General features: G+C 36.2%; 1 protein-coding gene across 3 annotated transcripts; it reads right to left on the bottom strand.

Moving 5' to 3' along the window:
- Positions 1 to 98: 98 nt before the first annotated feature.
- LOC126797532 (protein SHOOT GRAVITROPISM 6) lies at positions 99 to 19,779 on the bottom strand. 3 transcript variants are annotated; one of them, XM_050524171.1, is made up of 51 exons: positions 19,694 to 19,779; positions 19,494 to 19,584; positions 19,365 to 19,419; positions 19,140 to 19,271; positions 18,971 to 19,042; positions 18,040 to 18,130; positions 17,831 to 17,926; positions 17,244 to 17,322; positions 17,074 to 17,137; positions 16,281 to 16,384; positions 15,968 to 16,073; positions 15,553 to 15,642; positions 15,128 to 15,205; positions 14,904 to 14,971; positions 14,727 to 14,826; positions 14,427 to 14,597; positions 14,061 to 14,150; positions 13,857 to 13,922; positions 13,604 to 13,702; positions 13,440 to 13,514; positions 12,769 to 12,828; positions 12,263 to 12,352; positions 11,811 to 11,932; positions 11,015 to 11,144; positions 10,851 to 10,930; positions 9,916 to 10,051; positions 8,908 to 8,989; positions 7,850 to 7,995; positions 7,315 to 7,395; positions 7,119 to 7,219; positions 6,508 to 6,746; positions 6,317 to 6,426; positions 6,048 to 6,176; positions 5,852 to 5,926; positions 5,635 to 5,768; positions 5,457 to 5,529; positions 4,843 to 4,974; positions 4,407 to 4,588; positions 4,136 to 4,258; positions 3,824 to 3,884; positions 3,624 to 3,719; positions 3,327 to 3,427; positions 2,701 to 2,806; positions 2,400 to 2,513; positions 2,237 to 2,311; positions 2,051 to 2,149; positions 1,773 to 1,844; positions 1,599 to 1,684; positions 1,404 to 1,497; positions 730 to 837; positions 99 to 648 (listed from the first exon to the last, which is right to left on the bottom strand). In XM_050524171.1, exons 1-51 carry the CDS (start codon positions 19,731 to 19,733, stop codon positions 508 to 510), a joined length of 5,145 nt encoding a protein of 1,714 aa, XP_050380128.1. In that variant the 5' UTR covers positions 19,734 to 19,779; the 3' UTR covers positions 99 to 507. The 3 variants fall into 3 exon arrangements, 2 of the variants coding, with proteins under 2 accessions (XP_050380128.1, XP_050380129.1); XM_050524172.1 differs by lacking the exons at positions 19,140 to 19,271; positions 19,365 to 19,419; positions 19,494 to 19,584; positions 19,694 to 19,779 and having other exon boundaries at positions 17,831 to 17,918; positions 18,971 to 19,009; XR_007672440.1 differs by lacking the exons at positions 99 to 648; positions 730 to 837; positions 1,404 to 1,497; ... (1 more) ...; positions 1,773 to 1,844; positions 2,051 to 2,149 and having other exon boundaries at positions 2,279 to 2,311; positions 2,701 to 2,778.
- Positions 19,780 to 20,116: the final 337 nt, after the last annotated feature.

Below are 20,116 nucleotides of genomic sequence, written 5' to 3'. Positions count from 1 at the left end.
CGTCCTGGCCGCCGGGTAGAATGAATAGTCAACTAATGTTTTACGAATAAAGAGACATTGTTGGGAGGAAAGCTTGATGGTATGATCGACCATGAGTATCTTCGGGCTTAGGAACAGATGTTATTCATTTGCAAACTTAGTGCAAGTCGCTTGTTTTTTTTCCGGGCAAAATAGAGTTAGACAACAGGTTATGATACAGATCATTACAACAGGGGTTGTTACATATACAACAAACATAATACACAAATGGCCCAAGGCAGTGAGGACACGCACTGGGATGATAAAGTCATAATTTACAACAATTGACAAATATACACACACCGAGTCACCGACTGCCATTACAGGCACTTTTAACCCCTAATATACACCTCAAAATTTACTTACTTGAAGTGCTTCATATTGATGCACTTCCCTCCGAAGTGCAATGCTTATGAGGCAAACGTGGATCTCAGTCGTTACAATGGGGGATTTGTTTTCACATATACTGAGGACAAACTGGCCATCTGGTTACTCCACACGATCAACTCCAGGTGCTTTCCATGACATCGACCTTGAGGATTTTAACAGCAAACCAAGGGCCAAAGAGCATGTTGCTCTCACACTTGCATCTGCTGACTTGCTCAATTTTCCTACTAATGTTCCGAATACCTGATAAAGACTGAGATATGTAAATATGCAAAGTTTTCTTATAATTATGACATAAAAAGATAGCAATCTGCCTAAAATGACCTGTGGATAATAGAGAGTTAAAATGTGCTGATCATCCGACAGAGATAGCATACAGCTGGAGAAGTAAATAGCATTTGCTTGAATTATTGGCCAAGGTGCATCTAAAGCCTGCCAAATCACAATTGAAAGGTAAGTAATCTGTGAGCTCAAACTACCTAAGAGACTGAAAACGACGAAGCAGTAAAATGCTACTCTATAAGGCCAATATTTGTTATCTGTTCATAAACAATAAAATAAACTGAAACTTCAAGAAAGGTAGCCTACAAAGTGATGGAATAGCTCACATGAGCAAGCCATGAATAACTTGAGATGTAAACTTTCACATTATCATTTAAACATATAGTTGTATAGCTACTTTCATTCTTCATGACGGTCCAATCTAAATGGTTAATAAGCATGTGGATACACGAATGCATATCCTAAACAGCTGGGTGTGATGACTTAACGTAATGAGAGCAAGAAAGAATTCAATACAAATTTCAAGTACAACAAAAGGCAGGCTTTAATAATAATAAACTAGAATGTGAAGATCTATCAATCTAAGATGAGATTCAAGTGTAGAGCGTTGAAGACACAGTGTACCATTTTCTTCCCCTTGGATCTACAATTAACCAATTCTTAGTACAGTTATGTTTATATTAAGCCCAAGCTGGAATAAACATTACATTCAATACCTGAATTGTCGACGCCATATAAGAATCAACTCTTGAGGGAAGATGTTGAGCAATCTGCTTCGTGAGTTCTCTAACAAAGTCCTCGTAGTCAGTTCTGACAAAAAGAATGTTGCTATGACTTTACCATCGTCATATAATGATTACTGTAATAATTGTTGTATAAACTCAGCCATTAAAAAATATATGCAGGCATACCGATGATCATGATTGAAACAATACGTGTTGAACAAGGGAAACAATCCTTCCATTTCCAGTAAGGGGGCAATTTGTTTTAGAGTACTCTGTTAATCAGTTTTAACAAAGGACACGTCAATAACGTTGCTATTAACCTCTGTGCCCGGAAGAAATAATAAGGAACGTAGCAATTACCCGGCAAGCCTGTCGGACATTAACATCATTATCATGCAAATGCAGAACCAAGCGGGGGATAATTGCATGAACCTAAAATAATCATCATAATTAATATGAATTTCATATAAAACAAACAAAAGCAATTTGGCAGGCCATTGCATTTACAATATTGTATTTGAGCAAGTGGTTGAAGTATATGACAATAATGGTATAACAAGATTATAATCAAGATTCAACATCAAAGAAAGTACAATTTCATTAAAATTCGGTTCTGCATAAATCAGATGGATGCAAACCTGCTCAACAAATGAGTCATGTTGTGCCCCAGTTCCATAGTTGCAAAGTGATCCTAAAGCTGAAAATGCATTGGCTCGCATCTTGGGATTCATACTTATCTGATCCAAACATTTAGTAAATCAGTCTAGACTGCAAATAACTTTTTGATCAAGTAGCCAAGTACGCTAAAGAGTAAAGTAGTAGACCTGAAGATTACGAAGCCGCACAGAAAGATTAAGCAAAATGGGATCCACCGCATCATTGGGTGATGCCTGAAGCATCTAAAGCATCCAAAATATAAGAAATGATTACAAAACTGTACACAACGGAGGTACCAAATTAGATGAACACCAAGGGTGGAGAATTCACCGTGAGTAAGCAAGTAACTGCAGTTAATTGCACAGATTCATCAGAATCATCTAATAAAGCTAATATTACACCCAGAACTTGACTTGTATACTGAAGCATTTGATTAGACGGTATCTGCGATACAAATAGTTAGAAATGTTACTTCCTCCTGTACATATTCATACTCGGAAGATTTAGAGATCAGCTTTACAGGAACAGCTGGAAATGGCAAAAAAGAAAAATCAAGGGAAAAGAGAAAGCATGCACAAAAGTTTGACTCTGGTTGCTAAACTACTAAACATATATGTTAGAATTAACAAACCTTTACTAAACCTCTCAAACATAAGCGCCTGACAGTTGGAGATTCATCTGATACATGCCGACACAACACTTCCACCATCTGCTCCAATAGGGAGCCAAAACTATCACTACATTGACATTAATATCAACTAGTAAGACCCTGGAACCAATTTAACTAATAACACACGTGTGAATGCATAGACGAACTAAATTTATACATAAAAGGCATTGAAAATGTTTGCAAAGAACCATATAAGTGTCAAAAGCGCACACAAAATTGAAGATAATGAAGTATACAGTTATTGTTATACAAATATATTCAAGTAAACCAATATTTCCCCAACCTATGCATTCATTCAACAAGACAAGTTTGTGCATATCAATATAATTGATTTCAAAAGGGACAGATAAGTAGAGGGTGGTGCTTGGCATCCTATAGGCAACTTGCTGCCAAACTCTACAGTAAACAATAATCACAAAATATAAACAAAAATTATGAGAGTAGTATGAGAAAAATGACACAGGATGGACACAACTCTTGCAAGAAAAGACCATTGCTAACAATAGCATGTCTTGTAAATAGCAATTTCTTTTACATAATAAATTATGTGAGATATTGCCTCTGAAAAATTGACATCATCAGCATACCTGTAGCTGATAAACTCTGACAATGCAGCAGCTGCAGCTTCCCTTTGGTATGTCTGGTGTCGGTTTAATGACTTACTAAAATTTACACATATCCTTTCAACCTTCAAAGAAAAACAAAAAAGATCCATTAAGAAAGAAAACTATGCAGCCGAGTACACTAATTTATAAGGGGATCTTACAAATCTAAGAATTGAAATCAAAGAATCTGAAACACAAAGCATAAAATGTATCATGTCTAAGCGGCATTCACTTCATTGTAATCAGTCGCAAGATATCTCTACAGATGAGTCATACTACCTCTTTCGGTCTCTTTATAGAAATGCAGCCTGCTATGTCTCCAATAAGATTGATCCACCTCTCATTTTCATTCTGCTCTCCATCTCTAGCCAAAATCTACAAAGTATATTCAAATTACATTTCTTCCCTATGGCAAGAGACGACCCTTGAAGAATTTATGAACAAACAATAGAGTAACTGCATTCCTTTATATATTGTACCTTTCCCATCTCAAGATCTCCAACACATTCACAGAATACTTGGAATGCAGTTAGAAGAGCCCTGCAAAAGCACACAAATTGAGAAATTCAATAACATGATTCAAACTTATACATATGTGCATAGAATTTTAGAAGCAGACCTCTGCAATGTGAACTTTGGGCGAAACAGTTGCACATTCAAAAGGACATAACAACACCCTTCAAAGTTTAAGCCCAGCAGAGTCCACATTGCACACATGTGCTTGGTTACTACACCCACACACACATATATAATGTTCTCATACCAAATAGTAAAACCCACTAGATGTTTACCGTAATGGTTCATGCTGACCGCAATTGGCCAGACCATGACAACTTCCCAACTGAAGAGTGAGTTCAGCAAGAACAGAAGCATAGTTTTGTTCAACAGCTTTTTTTCCTATCCTGCCACCACCTCTGCAATACAAGTAGAAGTTGACAAATTTGTCTAACCAATCTAGCTCAAGTTTAATAAGCAAGTTGACACATGCTTTATTGATTACAAAAATGGATCAAATAGACTGTAGTGATAGCATTCGTATGTTAATTATCACTTTCTATAAACCTGAAAAATGTTGTGAGAGCAATAATGGCAGCATGCAGAACTTCATCCTCCATTTGACCATCAACTGAAGGGCTAGAATAGTCTCCTTTCTCAGAATCAGCTTTAAGAATGGGATACTGGTCGAGGACGCATATCACATGTTCCAGGAATGAAGAGGAAAGAACTGTATGCTGGGAAAATGCCTACAGGTAAAAAAGGAAAACAAAACATATACAAGTTAACATGATGACCGAGTACATATTGCTAACATCATACTAAAGATATATAACTGAAAAACTTAAGGTCTACTAGTATATGGAAAGATAAATCAGTCGGAGGAACAGACGAACTGAAATTAACAACAAGACCAAGGAAATAACGATAGCTGCAACTGACCAAATAACAACATCAAGATTTGACTGTAAAGAGCAACAAGTGAAAGCCGCATCAGACTCACATGAAAAGCATCTTGCATTGGCCACCCACCGCGCAACCTGGATATATCTTTCGTTACTATATCCCTTCCAGCTGTGGCCAAAACTTCATTGAAGACAAGTTTCGAACTAGTGCTCTCGGCAAGAGAAGAAATCTTCTTGCAGTTAAGGGTATTTAATAAAAGTAAAAAATATATATAGAACAACCAAATGAAATGCCACTACATATGAAGATAGACAAGAGCAACATCATTTCAGAATTAGACAAGAAATGCAACAGGAAATGGTCATAGACGAGATTAGACACTGTCATAGAGTTTTTAAGGAAAGAACTATTTGAGAAAGAAAAGAAATAGCCCAAACAGGGACTTGTATATAGGAAATTATATTTTCCATGAGTACAGAGTTATCATAAATAGTTACATGTGTAAACAATAGTATAAGCTTGATCCTCAAGGGAGATCCGAAATAGGTGAATATGGACCATTGGAACACAATTTGCAATAGCCAATAGCTCATCAACTATATTCCCTTGTTTTGTCAAGACTCAAGAGGAATCATCCATTTATAAGACCCTGAAAACACACACACACACATGCATGTAAATATGTCCTATCATATAGGTTAAAAAAGATACAGCTGCAAGAGTTTCCTGACGTAAGTGCTTTTCTGTTACATGCGCAGTAGCCATCAGCAGAGCTTGAGTTGTTCTATAACCACAAATATACCCCATCAGTAGTAGTCACAAATCTATTTCTTTATCCAGAGGGTAATGCTCTTCATAAATATTTTTTTAATTGCTTTAATATGCAAACCTGGAAACATCAGTTTCACCCAGCTCATTCCCCCTTGTTGTGACAAACTCAATAACAGCTTGGATAGCCCCTTCAGCTGATTGCTTGACCTTATCACATATAGCAGGTGTGCAACCATGCAGGGAAGCTACAAGCTGCAAGAATTAAATAAGAATAAGATAAGACAGTTGCAGTATACATTTAGATTCAGAGAGGATGTTCAGTAAGAAGCTCTAACCTCATTCTTTGTGAGTAATAAACAAACAGAAGAGATGATTCTGTTGAAAACCTCAGATGGATCTATAGAAGCATCCTGGATATATAGAAAAAACCAATAGATTCCCCTAGTGTCAAAATTACCCAACATTGGAATGTACTAATGTAAAAGAACCGAAATTCAAAAAATCGGCAGATGAGTAGGGCAATGAACCTACACTCCGTAGAATAGCTATGACATCCTCGAGGGATGATAAAGCACTGTAGGACAATTCTATGTCAACACCATAAGAGGAAGTTGCAGGACGTTGCAGTGAAAGTGAGATGCTGAAAAGTTGATCAAGAATCTACACAGATATCAAAAGATTTATTTCATATGTAGTCAAACTGAGAAACACCACTTAGGTATCAATATACCTTTCAGATGACAATGACGGTAATATTTTAAAAAACTAAAAGACCAGGTAAGTTCTACCAAAAACAGCACCTGAGCAGAGACTTTTCTAACTTCAGCATTGGTGTCTGCACAGCGTGGGAGATATGTAAAAACCCTGTCTCCTAATGACAAGGCCTCACGACTTGGCAATATGAATGCCGCTGGTAGTTCAAAAATATGATAATCAGGGTAGGAAAGACGAAATAAAAGTGAAAAAAGCTGTCATGGGAGATAACTTTTACATGGCAAGTTGGAATAGTTCCCGTGCAAATTATGGTCAATTGGCTTAATGTGAGTACAACTTCCTTGACAACCAAGGGCACAATGCCCAGTGATGCAAACTGTCCGAAACTTGAGAAGCATCTCATGGACTGCAAGACAACCTCTTCTTCTTTGATAATCGATAGCTGAAGAAACATATTGATCAATTTGTCTCAAGATGTGCAGTAACTGCTCTGCTCGACTTCTTCCATCCTCTCCACTAAATTGTCATATGATGGTAATCAGAAATCAGAGGCCTTATGCATATTGTAAATAAAAAACGCAACAAATTGTATTAATAATGTAATGCAATTTCCCTGTTATAAGCTCCCTAATCAATATAGTAATGTAGCACAAGCGATTCCTAGAGCTTAATAGTTACACTTCAACTGATAAACATACCGGGCCAGAACTAAACAAATGCTAGATTATACGTAATTAATACAAAGAGAGATGTTTTGATGAAAGAGACCGAGGGTTCCAGTTACTTTCACAATAACAAAACAAAAAAGTAGCTGAAAAAGACTACATTAGATGACAGAATGTCGTATCAGAAATCAAGCATGTGGAAAAGAATAGAAAATTCACATACCTTGTAAGAAGAATTGCACATAATAGAGTGATAAGGTTGTCAATGAGGGGATCTACAACATCTGCTGGTTCATTTGGTAAAGTGAAAAACCCTAAGGTGGCCTGTAATATTATCATATTTACCGACAGTTAGTAACAATCAACCAGGATGTAGGAGTTCAATTATAGATATGACATCGGTATAATAAACATCAAACCTTTAACACATGGTTTCTGGTTTCAATAGTTAGTTTTGGTTCCACCGAGACCAGCGTGGTACATGCACTTAAAGCACGGGCCTGCAAAGAGGTAAACAGAGGGAGAGATACGGAAAACGTTATAAAAGAAGTTGACCAACAATTTACGCTGTCTTCAAGAGTACAGCTCAGGGGAATATTTTATTTCTGAAGTTTTATGTTGAGGCATTGATATGCAGTAATTGGAACTATTTTTACTGGAAGCAAAAGTAGATAATCAGTTTCAGGAACATGCTTAAGGGATTCCAATGATGTTAATAACTCTATCATATTTATGTATAGGTTCAGGCAAAATAATTGTCAAAGTTGCCCAAAAAAAAAGCCCACATATTCCTCATTTTAGAGATAGAAATACTGTGCTTTAGAAAGTTATCTAAAATTAGACAGACATATATGATTATGTTTTGCCAAAATTAACTTTCTTTTTCTCCATGGTTTCCAGGAAATTCAAACACAATCTGACTACAGACACAATTGACCCATTGATATTACTAACTTGTGTGTCCAGAAGTTCAAGAGTAGAATCTGAAAGGTCTTCATCGTCATCTCGACCCATCAAAGTTAGTGTATAGTCTAGCAATTGGTCCCTTTTCTTTAATGGAAAGGAGGAACCATTTTCTGAAGCATTAATGACAGCGCGCCCTGCAATATCAGCATGTATTATCAACTTTTGGTACATGACCATAAGGCAGATATCATTAGCATAGCAATTGTATGACATTGCAGATGATAAAATTTATAATATCTAATCTTGAAATACTAAATGCAACATTTTGGCATTTCCAAGCTTTTTCCAACATAAACCATGTGTAAAGTGATTATTAATAGATTGATAACCATACTACATTAGCAACATGAACAACGTGATCACCAACACATCTATTAGAGCTTACGTTCAGCCACCTTATATGTTTATGTGTCTAAGAATATGCAAGTAGGTATGTTAACTAAAAAGGAAAGAAGCATGCTCACTCTCTGTGATCTGATATTAAATCATTTTATAACACAATTTTCTAGAGAGGAATAACCATTTAAGGTACAACTTCAAAGCAGACCTTATCAACAAACTGATAAATTTTGTTCTTTTATTTTTGGTCGAAATCAAATTATTAAATTTAACTATCTAATTATATGGGGACTCAATGCTACAAACATTTTCGATTATGAAGTCCTTTGGAAATGGAAAAGATATGAGTGTTGCATGAACAAGACTCGGTCACAGCATTTCAACTACTTAAAGTTTTAACCCCTTACAGCATGAGCTTCAGAAACACGTTAAAACACCCAACAAAAAGCATAAACATTCATATTAATGTCAACAGCAGCAGCTTGTAAAGCTTGGAAATGAAAAAGTTATGAGTGTTGCATGAACAAGACTCGGACACCACATTTCAACTACTTAAAAGTTCTAACACCTTATGGCATGAATTTCAGAAACATGTTAAACCACCCAACAAAAAGCATAACCATCCATATTTATGTCAGCAGCAGCAGCAGCTTGTAAAGCATACATGGAAAAAAATGACACCATATTTTCCAATGACTCGTACAAACCTAGAAGATCGATAGCAGTAATAACAGCCTGCTTTGCAGTAGGATCGCGTACGTGAAGAAGCCGTGAGAGCATATTAGTCCCCTGCAAGAGGAATGTGAAACATATACATGTAAGTTCTTCAAAAGCTACAAACCTTACTACTATGCCTGGGCCTTTTGAATCCATTATATAGCCAGAATCATAAGCAAGAAATAAACGGTAACCCTAAAGTTAAGCAGTTCACAAGTTATTTTACTTGAAAATTACATCTTCCATAAATTTTTTGTGAAACTAAATAATTGAGACTATATATACCTCCTTTTTTTATGCCCCTAATTCTTAATATATTACATATTTATTAAAGAATTGATAAGCAAATCAAGTGCCGACGTTTATTGAATGTTGGCATGCATCTCAGATATGTATACATAGAGAGTGAGAGAGAGAGAGAGAGAGAGAGAGCGAGAGAACTTGGTGCAATGACAATCTGTAGAAACAACTTCCAGATGTTCTTATCTTTTCCAAAAAGTAAATGCTTGTCTAACTATAACTAATTCCAGATGGCACCAATTAACGGATACCTCAGTATTTTAGGTAAAAGGAATCACATATAATTTATTGATATCAACAAAATTGTACATTTTGGCATTGTACTATTGAAGAGTCACTCTAAGAAAATAGAGTTCAGAAAAAAAGTTTTAAAACTGTTTTCGCTAAAATATAGGGAATCATGAGACCACATAACTTTTACTACAATATTTTAAGGACTGCATTATAATGTACAACAACTCCTATTCAGAAATGCATATAACTACTTATACGTATTAGTGGGACAACAAATCTGACCACAAACAATGAAACAGGGTGCCATCTGTGAAGCCTATAGGGAGCTAATTTTGACCAACTATCTACTTTACATTTTTTACAAATTGGTGGTCTCTATAATTTACGAATATGAAGACCGGAGAAATTGAATCTAATTATTTCCTGGTATTATAAGGAATTAAGGAGAGGACGAGATCTCATACAACAAGTGCATCTATTCTGGCTTCAATGACTGTTGATGGAGCATATTTCGCAGCATATCCATACATTAAAGCCAAGGCAGCATGTATATCATCAGAGTCTTCAGTTTTATAATCGTCTGAGAAAATGGATAGGAATCTGCAATGAGTGAAGCAAAGAAAATTTATTCACATCTAACCCATAATAAATATATATTTATTGCACAGTAAGTGAAAATGCAGCAGTAAATACATACATACATACATATATATATTGATATACTGATGACAAAAGAAACAAAGAGAACGGGATAAATCAAATTGCTAGCAACTTCTTAAATACTGAACACACAAATAGGACACAATGTACAAAAACCATGGTATCAACAATTACTCCCAATTTATCTTTCTTCTACTTGCTTGACTTTTTTTTTAGTTTATCAGCTCATGTTTCCAGAAATACACCTTGAACTATTTACTTGCAACACAGATACAACAGGTTGAGGCTAAAAAAAACCATTGCAAATGACTTTAACCACACGACGTTTGCAACAAAATCAAGAAATTATAAAATCCATAAGTATACTAGGCATCCCAAGTTTTTTGCTCTTGAAGAGAAGTGAAAGGAAAAAGTTTTCGTAGTGTAACCTTGCTGCGGAGTGTACACCTTCTCTATAAATTACTTTCTTTTGTTGCTGAAATGATATTTCCTCAATTTAAATGTACTGTTAAGGAGTTTCTTATTCATCTTAAGGAACACTTGCTAACAATTGAGAGGCATGGGAATGACGGGTAAAGTAATTGGCATAGTATGAAAGGAACCAGATTCTATGTTTTTAAAGAAAGCAGGAAGCTAATGGCATAGAGAAAGAGAGGGGGAAACACACAGACAACCTAAGAAGATTAACTAAACTATGAATATGCTATGCAGCACTCTAAATAACGGAAAAAAAAAACACCTTCGAAAGATACTTTGCCCAACATTATCCAGAATCCCTTTCAGCTTTTCCAGGACTGTGTCCAAGTGTGATGCTGCAACCTGGAAGAGGAGAGGAGAAATAAGCCCATCATGAATGATGTAAAGGGGGAGCGAGTAGAAAATAAACAAGGGACAGTAACATACCAACCCCATTGCTTTTGCCAGACCAAGCCTATTTGTTGGAATTGTAATGTCTGCATGTTTATACATCCAATCTATCTTATCCCGGACATATGCCCTGTCATTAACTTTTTGAAGCAACACACCAAAGCAGCTGCATTGAAAAGAATATAATTAAACTTAGGCATGCCTTCAAATGCTGAGGTTTAGACAAGGCTTCTTAAGCTGATGAACCACAAAAGGCACCAACCACTAGAACCGCAGAGAGGCTAAGACATTATTAGTAAAATGCTCTTGATAATATATGTGATGGAATCATCAAAATGCAACAAAAGCCAAGTTGTTTCCTTGATTGGATTTTTTGGATTTTGTGCTTCAGCATTCTTTATAATATTGGTGCTAGGAATACGATAGCATAACAAAGGAATGTGGGGTGAATGATAAATGCTACAGGAACTTGTGCCCGCAATGATTATCAATGTCAACCATCCAAGACCTTTGTGTGGGGTGGACACCACAGAAAACTCATGCAGTCATGCCTAGTAACCACTAAGGAATTAGGAATCATCCTTAGTGGCACCAGCCTTCTCATCCAACATATGGTCATTTTATGTAGCTTTTTTTTTATAGACAAATAGCATAGTGACGAGAAATGTCATTTGACAAGTGGGGGACCTACTCAAGGAAGATAGTAATAGTACACGAATGGCCTGAGAGTCATGTACAACAATGCTGGAAGGTGACAATACATATGCAATATTTCATCCAACAGTCCTTCCTTATATCAAGCAAAGCAACACAGATTTGAAAGAAAAAATACCGATGAAGAAGTGCAGAGTGTTCATCATCAGATGTATAAAGTCCATACTGTTTGGTAACAGCATTTCCAAGAGATATCACCCAGGAATCATCATGAATCACATCCAAAGATTCAGCAAAAAACTGTTGCATAGAGTAGAGAGATAAATTAACCTAAACCGGTCATTGAGCAGGACCTAAATATTGACCCTCTTTCTCTCCTACAATGCTAAATGACACATATGTAAGCAGTACGCTACAAAATCTGAATGATAAAATTGGGAATTTAGTGAAACAATTTAGATACTAACAACCTTCTTTTCGGATATTTACCATAACGCATGTTAGAAGCAGATTATTACGTTTTACCAACATGTACAGAGCATGGTTCCAACAGCCAGCATGAATCAAATTCCAAAAGAAAAACATAATGCTCAGCTGCCTCAGCATTAAACAGAGTTCAACTCCACTTACGTTGATAATCATGTCATCCCAAGTTTCTTGATAAGAAGGATCTTGCTTAAGATCTTCTGGGTCACTAACATATGCCTTCAATTTTGGAATCTAGAGCTTACCAAAGAAAAAAATTAATTAGACTGCTGATCAATTAGTTTCGCCTGTAATCAGGTAAAAGGAATGCAACTTAAGGAAACTTAAGTACATACATGTCAGGTATTTACCAAATTTAGTATCGAACAAAAGAAAGTTCACAGTAAAGAACAAGGACTTCAATCAGAAAAAAGAAATGCAAATAATGTTTGGGGCGTTAAGCAAATAATACACTACCACAAATATCACTACTTTTTTATTTTCCTTCAAAAAGCACATAAAGATTTTGTCACAACCAAGAACAGCCTAAATACAGATAAAACAAAGTATCTACCTCCTGTTAATTCAACCTAGTTTCAAAGGTAAGGTGACCAAACATATAACCATCCAGCTCTAACAAACTACTCAATGAAAACTGCGTAATGATTTACCTCATCTTGCCAAAACAAGCTGACATTTTTTGGAAAAAGTGGAGCCAGATAACAAAGTACCTGCGACACATCACAAAAAAGCAAATGTGTCATCATTTGTAACATTACAAGGTGAACTAAATCAGTGCACAAACACCGATTTTTATTTTGGAAAGCAATAACCTGCAAGATATTGTAAAAATCATCTGAACCATCTATTGCAAATACAAAGACGCGTTCTGACATTTTGGAAATTCCCTCACTGACAATATATCTCTAACATGAGTAAATGGGTGGTGATGTTGTGGGGTGGCTACGCGCCAAATAAATCAAAAAATATAGGGACTCATTAAGTTACAAGGCTCAGGTTTGGGTTAAAAGCAGGTTGACATGTTACAAATATGACCTATTTGTAATTTATAGAAAGAGCATAATTAATATATGAGATATCCTCAAAACTTGTGATTTAAAGCGACAATATGAAATCAACAAACAATAGTAGAGACTCCACTAGGGAAAATAACTCACCGCATAGATTACACGTTAAACCAGTTAATATAATGAATGAGATTCGACTCCTAGGTTTGGCATTCCATGGGAAGCATAAAGTGAATTGAAATAAGTCATTAAACAATACTTGCTCCCATTTCATTTCCAGGACAAATCCACACTTAAAAAAGATATACACTTACTGTTAAAATCTGACTAGCCAGCTGCTCCCTTGCTAAAGGATCATGCAAAAGCACCACCAACCGAACAAAAAGCTCCTGAACACAAGCAATATATAGATTGCTGAGATCAATTGTCTGGTGATGCACAAGAAAGTGTCCAAAATTCGATATAGAAAGGATTATACCTCTGGATTTGGTATATCAGCACGAGCTTTGCACTCTTTCACCATAGTATCACCATTAGATGATCTATGCCTGCACAACTCAGAGATGCATCTGCAAACCTGTAGCAGAAGAAATTATTCAAATTCATGAGAATGTAAAACTAGAATTAACACATACATTGAATCAGATATACACCAAGAGGTAGTAATTTTCTACTCAACACAAACAGCTGGATCTAAAAATGTAAAGACAAAGATATACAGAAATTCTTACCATAGCAACTGCACCCGTATAAGCTTGTGGGGTAATCATCTTCAACAGAAAAGGCCATAGTATATGCTGTAGGAAAATATTTCATGGAACAATAATTAAGATAACATATATGTCTAAGAAAAGAAACGTCTTTCAAAGCTCAAACCACCAGTTAAGACTTAAGATTTATAATCTACTGGATGTAGAATCAACAATCTGGCATACCTCCATTTCAGGGATCGTAATAGTCAACAACAGAAGGCTTTTTTCACTTATTGCCCTCAACTCCATTGGACAAAGTGTCCCAATTATCACCTAAGAAGAGGAAGCTTGCATCAATGCTATAAGCATCTAATAGTTCCGGGAATTGTATTTGTTTGGAAAATGCTACAAACCAGACCCCTTTAACTGGATACAATATACAACATTTCAGAGAAAATTCCCAGTTTCCAAAACTGATTTTGCGATCAAGGTTTCATCTCAGTAAATGTTAGAGAATGCTTGTAACATCAAAACACGGATCTTTTGTAGCAGTCTTGAAGAATCAGTGGCTACATTATAATTACCATAAAGAAATTGTCAGATTCAAACCTCTGATCTCTTGTATCGGAAGGGAACATAGGTATTTCCTAAAACATCCTTAGACCTCTCAAAGTCGCGTCTATCCTTATCTGTTATAGCACAATGACGCACAAGATATTCAACAAACAGCTCTCCAGATGGACCAACTAAGTAACAATGTGATGCCATAACGACAATCAACTGCAAAAAGCAATGCAACGTGAAGTTAGTGAGCAAAGAATGAAGTGCTACTGATGATCAGGAAGACAAAGTAATTTAAAAGGTAGCATACAGCCTACAATTATGACTTTATGATTTGAAGCCAAATACCTCAGAGAGCGCCTTTCGTACACCTAAATTTTGCTCATCTAGCAAGAATTTGACGGCTTCGACGAGTAAGGGACGTTTATTGTGCCAAGCTTCAGACAACCTCCGAATAAGATTATAACATGTCAGATCATGTAAAAGAATCAGACATGGTAAACAGAGCAACAGAATGTAATGAACCTGGGCAATAGATGCTTTAGAACACACAGTGAACCAAACACCAATAGTTCTTCCTTCAATTTGCATTTCTGGTAGCACAAATGCAGAAAAACAAAAGTCATTGTAAAATGTAGTGTGGTGCCTTGTAAACTATGGCTGAAGAGGAGGACAAGTTTTTTTCTTTTCTTTTTGATTGGAACATGTGGCAGTTAAATGGAACACTTGATGAGAGAAAGACTACTCACATTTAGAAGGAAAATAAATAGATCTTCAGGATATACCAAACCAACTGTCAAGAAGCAACGCTGAACTTCATTATACGTCTGGCCACAAGGAAAAGGAAAAAAAAGACTCAAACTTTTAATAGAAAAAACATAGCTGTTGATATGAACATCAGTACAAAACCATAAATGCTATATCGACCACATCATTATAGTAAAAGGCAGAAAATAACTTTTGTTTTGCTGGTAGAAGAAAATGCAAAGTTATCCTCCTTTATACACAGGATATGTCATATTTATGTCAGTTGAGTGAGAACCACAATAACATGGTGAAGAAAAAAAATAAGGTACAGATCTAATTGGAAGACCTATAGTGTCAAGAACTTAAAAGTTCAGAAAAGAAATAACTAAAGAAATTGTTGACCACTGTGGAAATAAGTTTTCTACACCTTCAATCCAACTGAGAAATCTGAGTTTTCTTTGTTGTCATTATGGATACAGACCACAGGAAGGAGTGTTGATAGAATGATGCTGAGCTCCTGCGAACCATCATAAGAATAAATCAATGTTTGAAAGAATATGTAGTACTAGTCAATCAGAAGCAAGATACCCACTAAGCTAATTAAAGCGTAAGTATCATATGTAGAGCCTGACTTATGGTCTCAATTTAAGATCAAAATACATGTTTCATTCCTTGAGACTTGCGACAATGATGAACAGAAGACCAGCAATTATTCAATTAAAACCATTGACTAAATTCAAGTGTTGCAATCAAAATAAGACGATCAAAACAAAAAAACAAAAAACAGACTAATAGAAAGTTTAAAATCAAGATTAAAAATAAAAGGAATTTAGTAGCTTTACCTCAAATTCAAGTAAAGGAGGACCACTATCTGATAGTACAGAGGCATTTAAGAGATTGTGAAGACTACAGGTTGCCAAAAACGAAATATCTTGATCTCTTTTGTACCTGAACAACAGCAAAACAAACAAAAATTTTCATAATCTAGATGTACAAGTAAGAAACTAGTAATACCATGTGTATCCACGTCTTCAAAAATAATCAAGAAATATATTAAGCTGGAAAGTGTGTTACCAAAAATCTGTACACAAAACATGCATGACTTAGTATACAATCACACTTATATACAAACAGAACTATTATCATTAATCTTACAAGTCCAATATCGTGGGGACAAGCCTGGGTAGAGCAGCCTTTAGTTGGGTCCGGGGAATCAGTTCAACCATCTGACCCAATGCTTCTACAGAAGAAATCCGAACCTACTCACCAGAAAGGTACAAAATCAAATTTCACATCAGTAAAATGTTCATATGTACAGGAAAGAGAAAAAAAAATTAGTGGAATATTTTCTGCCAGTATTACCCAAACCCAACAGTTAGGTCCCAGTCCAAAACAGCTTTTTTTCCAAAACCCAATACCAATGGACATTTGGACATGATCAGAAACCAAAAACTAGCCACATGGAACACCATACACTGGTGCAGTTTTATAAGCATCTGCATTTTGAAGTCTTCTATAAACTTTTTTTAATAACTCTCTTCGGCATCAAAGGAAAAATAAATGTATATTGGAGTCAAAATATGAGCAATTACTTTTCTAACATTTTGACCAGCAGCAGACACCAGATATGATACTCAGACTTATACTATAACAACTGCCTTACTAGTCTCCACTCACTCTATTAGATAAGAATCTCTGTGTCTATCATCCGAAATATTAATCTTTTGTTTATAGACAGATACTTACATTTGTGAAAAATAGACATTATGCATAGTAATAAAGTAGAACTGTAGAAGGCACTTATAGTCAAGCTATATTCATTTATTAAGTTTTTTTTTCTTTACTGAAACCACCTTATAATTACCCAAATATCAAGGCAAAGGTGTAGGATAAAAGTTTAAGCATAATAGAGATTACGATAAGAAACAGAAAACAAATATTTCCTAACCTTTAGATCCCTTGAAGCTGCCCAAACTCTCAATAAAAGCTCAAATACAGAATTTAGAAATGACCTGCATTATATGATATTATTTAAGACAAAAACATACCAAAATGTAAAAAAAAAAAAAATTGTAAAAAGGCATATTTAAAATGATGAAGTGGGACCAATTATCTTACATTATGTCACTATCAAGAGATGGGTAAGAAGGGTTATCTAGACTATATTGCCAAACAGCCTGACACCAACACTTAAAAGCTGAAAAGCACAGGATAAAGTAAGTGAGCATCGAGAGAAATTAACATTGAGTACAATTTGTAAATTTCTCAGAAATATGTCAAAGACCACGGGAAAGATTAGGGGAAAATTTTATCAGCAAGGAGAAGGATAACTGGAAACACATCCGTATCAGCGCATATATTAACATAAGCGGACCCAGCTTCTTATTTTCATCTCTTCTTAGGGCATTAGTCTCAGGACAAGATGGGGGACAATATCATAACAAATTCCATAAATCTTCTCAATCCATTGACAATTTAAAAGAACAATTCAGTTGGTTGGTTTGGCAGCCATAACCTTTTTCTTGATTTGAAATTTAACCCGTCTTAACGTATACAATTTAGCATTCAGTACTCGACTTCGCAAAAATTTGACCAGTGTTTGGAAGATATATAAATGGTTCAATAGCCCTCAAATAATAACAACCCATTTGCTCCAATTTCACTTCAATATGTTATAAGCAAAAAGAAGTGACAATTCAGCATACCATTAGCGAAAATTGGCCGGTGGGCATCACGCACATTTCCTAAAATAGGTAGAACCCGCGAAAGCACATGTTTCAATCGTGGTGTGAACTGCAATGCTTCAAAGGGTAAAATGGACTGTCACGAATTTTGGATAAGCCAAAAGACAAAAATGTTACATATGAGCTTTCCCAAACTGGAAAACAGATAAGAAAAAAGTAAAATAATCAACCATCAGCATGAGCGAAGTCTGCTAGTATCTGAACCATAGCCGGTAAAGCTGAATTTGGCCCGGGCAAATGGAGAAATATTTCATCCATCATCTGGAAAATCAATTAAACGAAAAGATGAATCAAGTAACGAACATGTTAATGAAGAATCCCAGTAAGAGCAAGGAAAGAGGGAGGGAGAAACTGATAGCGCTAGCAATTGATTTCTATACAATGTAAGTAAATGGTGTTTCATAAATACATTTTAAACATACATCCTCTTAGTTTTCCACAGGGAAGACTTATATGTTGTGAACTATCCAAATGCAATTAGGGTTGGCCCAGCTCCCCTAACCCAAATAAAAGGAATATGGGTAGGTAGCAACTACTACAAGCCTGGAGAATAAACTTTGATTCCTGATTGTCACTATCTACGTGAAATATCACCAATATATCGTTTCCAATGGATGAATTCTGTTTGTTGTCAAACAGGAAAACTTAACAAAGCCAATGATTGAAATCCTATAAAGTCTGCAAGGTCATTTTTTCATCGACACGACAGAATCAAATCCTCCTCCCTTACAATGTATCATCTATGAAACAGAGGCACGAGGAATAACATATCATTTCCTCTCATCGTAATAGCCAAAGTTAAAGTAATCCAGAACTCGATAGTGAAATCTACATCACAAGTTATTCAGGCATCAAAATTTGGGTAGTAATAACAACATTTGTTGGCAGCCAGCTTACAACTAAAATCTACACCTTAAATTTACTTAGGGGCACTCGAGTCGCTCAAATGAATCATATCACAAGGGTATACCGGAGGCAACTAACTAGATTATATAAAATCATTTTCCAGCACATTCTAAATTAGTCATAACAAAAACGAACACATTCAGTTTCAAAACTCATATTCTATAACGCGAGTTCTACTTGCACCAAGACACGTACTAGATCGGGCAAATGCAAGCCGATCGCAACAAGAAGGCCCGAAGCAGCTCTTTGCCAATCAGTATTGAGCTCCTACATCAAACCAGAAACATACTCCAAATTCAATCACGCAAGCATTTCCACTAATAAAATCCACAAAAGCATCATCCATCCTTAACTACAAAACTACCTTGGAGGAGATAATCTCCGCGGTGGCGATCTTCGCAAGCTTAGTCATGAAAGGAGGATCCACATCTTTCATGTCCAAAGCTCCGACTCCATACGACATTACTTGGAAAACCCCGGCCATATTACCAAATCGCTGCAGAAAACAGCCACAGTAAAAAAGCCCGATCAGTGATCACACTCTATACACATTGTGAAACTAACTTCATCGCCAAGAAATCTACATTACCCTCCGGCCTCCTCGCGAAACGGCCGAGCAGCAATCGAGAACTAGAACCGGATTCCTGCAATTCGCAATTCAATCCGCCCTACGTCACTTTGCATCGTACATAGATAATAGAGAGGGAGAGAGATTTACAGAGCGGCAATGTCTTTGAGGGAGGCGATGGAGGCTTGTCGGACATTGGGGGATTCGTCGGCGAGGAGAGAAACGAGAACTTGAACGGCCTCTGCGGCACCAACCGGTCAAAGTTTCGGAGATCAGAGAGAGAGAGCGAGTGGTGAAATGAGGAAAGAGAGACGGGAATTTGAATGGTAGTGATTGAGACTTCGAAGTACCTGGAGCGGCGATTGAGCTACCGGAGCTGGACGACGCCATTGGAGAGGACCAGAAGATGAGAAAGAGGCTCGAGAAGTTTCTGAAAGAAGAAGAAGACGGGTTGGACCGACTGGCAGCTTCTAACTTTTTTATTTGACGCGGCGGAAGTCAAACGGTAAAAATAGCTCTGGTAAAATTTACTTTCCTTAGCACGTATTTACGGAGTGTAAATAATAAAATGATCACTTTTCGTCAAATTTTGTGAAAAAATTGAAGCACTACTAAATAATACAAAATAAAATAGGACATACGATGATATGGTCAATCGTTTGTTAATAAGTGTTAATGATCGGTGGGCAGGGATATACGGTAAGGTCGAGCTTTGGAGCTCGGTTTCTACTTATTTACGGCCAACATATGTTAGTATGCCTTTGCTGAAACAC

The sequence above is a fragment of the Argentina anserina genome, chromosome 6, assembly GCF_933775445.1.
Source record: "Argentina anserina chromosome 6, drPotAnse1.1, whole genome shotgun sequence".
NCBI classification, from domain to species: domain Eukaryota; kingdom Viridiplantae; phylum Streptophyta; class Magnoliopsida; order Rosales; family Rosaceae; genus Argentina; species Argentina anserina.
Note: the sequence above shows the minus strand (reverse complement) of the source record. Positions and strands in the feature narration are given on the sequence as shown.

Excerpts from the sequence above, each read along its gene's own strand:
- LOC126797532 (XM_050524171.1), bottom strand. The coding sequence starts at position 19,733 with ATGGCGTCGTCCAGCTCCGGTAGCTCAATCGCCGCTCCAG. Across the intron at positions 5,769-5,851 it reads TATTACTCACAAAGAATGAG|CTTGTAGCTTCCCTGCATGG; the intron begins GTTAGAGCTTCT and ends TAATTCTTGCAG. Across the intron at positions 5,530-5,634 it reads GGTGAAACTGATGTTTCCAG|AACAACTCAAGCTCTGCTGA; the intron begins GTTTGCATATTA and ends TTGTGGTTATAG.